This window comes from Pteropus vampyrus, unplaced genomic scaffold, assembly GCF_000151845.1.
Source record: "Pteropus vampyrus isolate Shadow unplaced genomic scaffold, Pvam_2.0 Scaffold43, whole genome shotgun sequence".
Classification (NCBI taxonomy): domain Eukaryota; kingdom Metazoa; phylum Chordata; class Mammalia; order Chiroptera; family Pteropodidae; genus Pteropus; species Pteropus vampyrus.
In genome coordinates, this window is record NW_011888824.1 from 10,159,042 (window position 1) to 10,166,625 (window position 7,584).

A 7,584-nucleotide genomic window follows, 5' to 3' on the forward strand; every position below is an offset into this window, starting at 1 on the left:
TCCAGGCGCCGTTGCTCCGCGCGCCGCCCCGCGAGCGCGGGGACAGGTGCCCCGGCCGGGGTCTGGCGGGAAGATGGCGACCCCGGGCATGAGCTGGCAGCAGCACTGTTACGGCGGCTCGGCCGCCGGGGCTGCCAAGTTCATGCCCTCGCCGGCCGCCGCGCATCAGGCGGGGCATGGCATGGACTACAGCCAGGACCTGCACCTGAAAATGAGCAAGAAGATCGCCCAGCTCACCAAGGTAAGGGCGGGCCTGGGGTCGGCACGGTGGCGACCCCGTGCGGGCCGCGGGGGGCTCACCTGCCTGGCTGCGAACCTGCGCGCCCGGAGCCTGGGGCGAGTTGATAGGGTCACTTAATGGGGAAGCAACAACTGGGGACTTATCTCCAAGAACCGTTCAAACTTTGGTGGAATCTGGCGACGTTAATTTAAACGAGGGCGCTCAACGGCACGGCCGGGTTTATGGGACTTGCATCCTGCTGCCCTTTAGGGGTAAGCCTGCATAGAACATCATAGGATCTACTTCCTTTATAACACGATAATCGTTCCCATTAGTTTTGCTCTCGTGCATGTGCCAAGGCTCTACGAGGCATTACACTACAGTACTGTATGAAGTACAGTACCGTATTTACCCAACATGACCTAGAATCTTTGGAATTAATCAGTATCTTATTGGTTACGCAGTTAAGGAGAGAATAAACCTTCCGAGCAATGTGGGAGGGTGAAAATGTTGAGTGCCAGTTTGGGGGACTTAATGAGTCATTCCTATCCTGACAGAGTGTCAAGGTGTATTAGATAAATCATGTATCTGCATTTAAATGTTTCATTCTATCAGAAGATAATTTTCAAAAAGCAAATAGCCTGCAAATATGGCCAGCTGTAGTTTAGCATGATACTTGAATGGCAAGCGTTTACAGATTTAGTAGACGCTGATAATGGGAAAGAGTTGGTATCTGAAGTAAGAGCAATTTAGATTGATTATAGTGCCCTGCTTAGATCTCGGGAGCAATTCATTAAATGAAAAGAAGTGATTTGTGGTTTCTAAAAGTTAGGGGCAACGGACCCTAATGTGTGTTAAGCTGAGTGTGCTAACCACTTGTTAGGAGTGGTGGTATACTGAAGAGAGGTGGGCATTAGGGAGGCTATTACTAGATAACCTCTAAAGTCTGACTCTTTCAACTCCAAAATTCTCATTATATAATTCCATTACTGGCTGACACTTTTGAGAGAGTAAATGTAAAAGAGTTGGAAGAGAGGAAGGAAGGAAGTGAGAGTGAAAAGAATGAAAAGAGGTTAAAAAGGTTTTGGTGAAGAAATGTGATTGAGGGTAGAAAGAAAAAGAACATGAAAGGACTAAAAAATGAGGAATCAAATGGAAGAGCAAAGAAAAGGGTGTATGTACTCAACCATACTAAGCAAGGCAGTGTTTTGTGAAGTTTTGCTTTTTGTTTTTTGTTTTATGTTAGCACTGTCTAGGAGGTTGCTATGTGTCCAGTTTTTACTTTTCTCTCTTGTGACAGAGGTTCTCCAAATTCAGAGAAAATAAATCTAGTTCTACTATATGCAAAATTATACTGTAGATTATTATGCTGTTATAGAGAAAGGAATGCTCAAAAGAAGGAACAATACTCTACCATCAGAACATTTATACATTTTGTAGCGAAAAGCCAGGCTTCTTGAAATCGTATTTGATCTTCAGAATACTGATGTCCAAAATGAAACATAGGGATATTTATTATGATCGTCTCTTATGGTGTGTCCGCAACATCCATTGTTCTTTATTTTAGATCATCCTCCAGAGTCTTGCTCTAAGTAATAGAAAACCTCTGTAAATTGGTAGTGAAACTGTGTACAGTTCTATAAAAGAAGTTTCTCATCTCTTCAGTAAACTACTTTTTTCTTTTTATACTTTTTCAATTTCCTGTTCTTATATTGGAAAAAATAATGTAGTACAACTGTTTAAGGTGGAAATATTGCTAGAAGTTGCTGTCACTTTCTCTCCACTACCTACTTTAAATCTAATGAGGCAGGAGGCTGCCCCCATGCCAGTGCTGTCATCATGGCTTGAGTGCTGCACCTAACCTTTACTGAGCATTATGTGGACTCCTGATTTAGTGTTTATAGTTACAGTTTCTTAACACTCACACCAGCCGCTCTGTTGAGTGCCTCAGACATTTAATCCCATATGCTAGAGTTTCTCAACTTTGGCACTGTTGACATTTTGGACTGGATAATTCCCTACTGGGAAGGAGAAGGGCTGTCCTGTGCATTATAAGATGTTTAGCAGCATCTTTGGTGCTACCCAGTAGGTTCCAACAGCATCCCACCTCCTGCCCCCACAATTGTGACAATAAACATTGTCCAGACATTGCCAGGTGTTCTTAGGGTGAGGATGGGGGGATGATCCCAGGTTGAGAAACACTGACTTATACTGAAATACCTACGGTTTCTCCCACCCCTCTTTCTTACTTATTGCTAAGATAAGCTATGAAGAAGAAACAGTGAAAGGACTGTGTTGCAGCCAACACCCTTCAGTTTCTAAAATGTACAGTAAGACCTGCTTCCCTTATGTATCATTTTAGAAACCGTCAAATTTTATAGTTATGTACACATTGTAAATATTATATTATGAGAATGATGTCATGAGTAATGTATGAACTATTAGACTTTACTGGTGTTGCTCTGTAGAATTTTCAGTCATGAAGAGTTTATTTATAAATTCACATCAGCATAGGTATGTTAACAGAACTATGGTTGGAACTTGATAATAGCTTATATTTCAAGGTTAGTGTAAAGGTTACTATTAAATACAGTTTTATTTCTTTTGGAATGAGTCAGTAGAACTCAGCTCTTCAGCATTATAGTCAGCATAGCTTGGGAATCTGACACATTATCTTGACTTAAAACTCCTGCTCTACCACTTAGTAGTAGTATGACCTTGGGCAGGCCACTAAACTCTGAACCTGTTTCCTAGTCTTGAAATGAGAGATCATAATACTAGTAACTCTTTAAGATAGCAGGCTCTTAATTCAGGCTGTCACAGAGATAATATATGCTAGCAAAAAAGTATTAGTAAAATACTGGATAATATATTTTAAAAATGCACTGTTCATTTTAAACCATTCTACATTTAATAGCATTATGTGATATTGTTTTTCTTTTGAGAGTTTCCTACTAAACTTTAAAAATATATATAATTTCCCTTCTATTTGAAAGTATAAATGTTTCACATTTATTCTGCATCGTTATAGTACAGTACTGAAAAATACAACATGCATTCTTCAGAGTTTTGGGCTGGCTATAAAGGATAAGGATGAAGGTAATCTATAGTATAATTTTGCACATAGTAGGACTCAATATATTTTTAACTAACTAAAAAGCAGTCTCAGCTGCAGATATATTTGTTCTGATTCTGTTTCCTAAGAACCTAACATAGCAGCCATCTCTGGAATGGAGAGCAGCAGTTGTTAAAGCACCTTTTATATAAGAAGCACTTTGCTAAGTCTTGAGATACACCAGGGAGCAAGACAGTTTCTGCCTTTTAAAGTGAGCCAATTATATTTAGGTTGCTCAGGTCAAATTTTAAGAAATACTATTAGATTCTTGGATCACATCGTGACAAATTTTTGGAATTGTTAATAGCTGAACCATCTCAGTGGGGATAGGCAGAGAAGCTGGTGGATTGAGTTCTGTTTTATAAGACCGCTTTTTTGTTCTCTCTGTGTTGACTCTTTTAGAATGTATTAGGTTGAAAAGCAGAACTTGTGGAATGTCATTATAAAACAGCTTTGTTTTTGTCACTCACTGTCCCTTTCAATATACTCTGTGAGGTTGGCTCATCCCCTGCCCGTGGATCAACTTGACTTTTCTGGTTACTTTTAGATGATGCATATTGTCTTTTAGTAACTAAGTTGCAAAGGTCTCAATTTGATTATTAAAATGTCCAGTACCAACAAATACAAATCCTAAAGCAAATCAAATTAAGGATGAAGCTTCTCCCCCGTGCCTACTCCCTCACTCTTTCTACTGCAGGAGGGAAGCCAGTAATCTGGGAAAATGAGGCATCAATGACTTTTTTCTTCTGACCGACTTTCCAACTCCTGCTTTGTTTCACCAGTCCTGGTTTCTGACCCCTTTCCCCAAGTTGGTCAAGGAAAAAGGGACGAGAAAAGAGGAGCAGCAAATGTGGCTCCTCTACCACCCACATCAGTGGCTTGAGATTCCTCACCTCAAGTTGCTTGATAATGAGAATTCTTCCATTCTCTGGCTGGTTGCTTACTCATTCCTAAGCCTCTTCAATCTGGCAGGACCTTCATGTTCGTTTTGCTAAGATCTGTTCAAGCACCAGGTAACCCTCCTGGATGGACCCAGGTGACCCCACCCAGTTGCCTACATTGGTCCACAGGCAGCACTCATTCTTTTTCAGGCAAACTCAAAATGGTTCCAATTCAGCCATCTCTCTTTTGCTTTCAAATGCCTCTTCATCCAGCTCCTCCTCCTTTAGATTTTCCAGGGTCAGATTGGGTGCCAGTTCAGCTATGTTCTTCACTAAGCCTGAGACACATATCAAGCTCTTCAAGTAGTCTCCATCAGAGCCTTTTCCAACCGGGGCTTTAGATGAGGGGCAGTCATCCACCTCAGACTTCCCCCTTGAAGGCAAGGGCACTTGTTCCCAGAGTTCTCCCCAAGGAACCCTTCTCTAAAGCCCGCCTCTGTAATCTTGAAGCTTCTCTCTTTGGTGTTAGACTACTTTCTTAGTAGTCTAACTAAATAGTCTCTCCTTTGGAGACTTTGAGAATGTTCTGGCACCTGCTTTGGAACAGTGATTGTTTTGAGTTCTCAATAGAAACTTCCCTTTTAATATCCTGCTCTGTTCACTGCTCATCTAATGCCTCTTTATTTGAATGCACTTTCAGTATAGTTCAGTCTGGTTGTCATTTATAGACGTAATTAATATAAGGCAGATTATAAGGTTTTAAAGAGTAGGAAGCAGTTTCTTTGTGTTCTCTGTGCTTAGTGTCAGATCTTCTTTTAATACTCAGCTTATGTCCCTCCTCCTGAAAACTGCCATGACCAACCTAGGCCTTTTTGTGTTTGCCCTACTCTAAATTATTGTAATATTTATTTTCTGTACTACTTCTTTCATACCTACTAATACAAATTTGCAAAATACTGTTTATTGTGTTTATAAATTTACCTTGTTTCTCTGATTTGACTGTAAGGTCTTCAGTTGTAAAGACTGTATCTTATATTTCATATAACCTTAATCTTTTGCACATTGTATAAAAGCTTAGTAAATATTTATTAAAGATGATGATGGTGGCGGTGGTGACGGCGCTGATGCCCTTACCAAGTAATTTTGTTACACAGTAGAGTAAGTAAGTAGTAAATAATTCTGGGGAATGTATCTGCTTCTCTTCTGGGTTAATGCTAGATCATTTCAGCTGAGTTGAAATTACTCTTAAATATTTAAATGTTTATTTGCTTCCTCTTAAACTGCTTCAGAAAGCTATATTATTTCATAACATACTTATATTTTTATACAGAAATAAAAATACAAAGCACTCTGTGTAAAATAGGAATGTTATTTGTTATTTCAAGAGGTAGGTAATTAATATACTACATTCTTAGCAAATAAAATCTTATGATCAGTCATTTAATAGTAACTCTGCTTTTACTATATCCAAAACCAGAATATGTTTATATAATACCAAAACCAGTGAAATTTTCAAACAACCCTGTTTTTTGTACATTAAATACAATCGATTGTTCATTAGTTGGTTTGTTTGAATTACTTAGGTACTATTTCATAATAATAGTCAGTTTGGGTTATGACTTGTGTTGTTTTAGCTTAGCACATGCTAAATGGGACATCTTTTTTTCTCCCTTTGTTATTTTGTAGCTTTGCCATTCCATTATGCAGTAGCTTGAATGTAATCATTTTAGTAATAGTTGAGTGGTTTGAATTAATTTCTTGTATTTTACTAATGAGCACAAAAGCATTGTATACCATTTGTCAATTGTCCAAAAACTTATACAGTGACTCTGCCTTTAGAGTTAAAAGATTTAGAGCTGGGAGAAGCCATAGATTCTGACTAGTCTAACCCTCATTTATAAGTTAGGAAGTTGAGGGCCCAAAGTCATCTGAAGATTACACAGCTTGTCACTGGTAGAACCTGAACCCAAACCCAAGTCTCTGGATTGGTCTAGGAGACAGGCAGCTAGGTCTCTTCTTTCTAATACTATTCATTCAATTTCCTGCAGGTCTCTTCTTTCTAATACTATTCATTCAATTTCCTGAGAGACCATAGAGATGTTGGTGGTGGTTTTTTTCTCCTGTTGGAACCATGTTTTGCTTACCATCTGAATCACAGACTTTTTTAAATTACAGTTGACATTCAATATTATTTTATATTAGTTTCAAGTGCATAACATAGTGGTTACACATTTGTGTAATTTATGAAGTGGTCCCTCCGATTAGTCTAGTACCCACCTGATGCTATGCATAGTTATTACTGCATTAGTGACTATATTCTCTAATTTGTACTTTACATCCCAGGACTATTTTGTAGTTACCAATTTGTACTTCTTAATCCCTTTACCTTTTTCACTCAGCCCCAGCCCCCTCCCATCTGGCAACAATCAGTTTGTTCTCTGTATCTACGAGTCTATTTCTGTTTTGTTTGTTCATTTATTTTGTTCTTGAGATTTCCACATGTAAGTGAAATCATATGGTATTTGTTTTTCTCTGACTTATTTCACTTAGCATAATACCCTCCAGGTCCATCCACGTTGTCGCAAATGGTAAGATTTTGTTCTTTTTTTATAGTGGAGTCAGATTTCATTGTGTATATGTACCACATCTTTAGACAGTCATCTATCGATGGACACTTAAGTCCACATCTTGGCTATTGTAAACAACACTGCATTGAGCATATGGGTGCATATATCTTTTTGAATTAGTGTTTTGGACTTCTTTAGATAAATACCCAGAAGTGGAATTGCTGGGTCATAATGTAGTTCTATTTTTAATTTTTCGAGTACCCTCCATACTCTTTTTTCAGAGTGGCTGCACCAATTTACAGTCCCACCAACAGTGCAAGAAGGTTCCCTTTTCTCCACATCCTTGCCAACACTTGTTGTTTGTTGATTTATTGATTATAACCATTCTGATAGATGTGAGGTGGTATTTCATGGTGGTTTTAATTTGTATTTCTCTGATGATTAGTGACGTTGAGCATCTTTTCATGTATATATTGGCCATCTGTATGTCTTCTTTGAAGAAATGTCTATTCAGGTCTTCTGCCCATTTTTTAGTTGGATTGCTTGTTTTTTTGCTGTTGAGTTGTATGAGTTCTTAATAAATTTTGGATACTAACCCCTTATCAGATGTATTACTGGTAAATATCTTCTCTCATTCATGAGGTTGTCTTTTCATTTTGTTGATAGTGTCCTTTACTATGAAAAATGTTTTAGTTTGTTATAGTCCCCGTTGTTTATCTTTTCTTTTGTTCACCTTGCCTAAAAAGATAAATCAGGAAAAAAATACTACTAAAAGCAGTGTCATAGAGTTTATTACCTATG

At 38.5% G+C, this 7,584-nt stretch overlaps 1 protein-coding gene across 7 annotated transcripts in view; it reads left to right on the forward strand.

Annotated features, from left to right (window-relative positions):
* The window catches only part of FAM184A (family with sequence similarity 184 member A), a 103,569-nt gene that overhangs the window by 681 nt on the left and 95,304 nt on the right, over window positions 1-7,584 (forward strand). For 6 of the 7 annotated variants that reach the window (XR_895807.2, XM_011358772.2, XM_011358771.2 and 3 more), the window contains exon 1: window positions 7-241. The exons of the other annotated variant lie outside the window; for it this stretch is intronic. Coding sequence is in view for 5 of the 6 variants with exons in the window: in XM_011358772.2 (XP_011357074.1) it covers window positions 74-241 (168 nt within the window). In the remaining variant the exon portion in view is untranslated. Of the gene's footprint in view, window positions 1-6; window positions 242-7,584 lie in introns of those variants that run through there. 7 annotated transcript variants of the gene reach the window in all.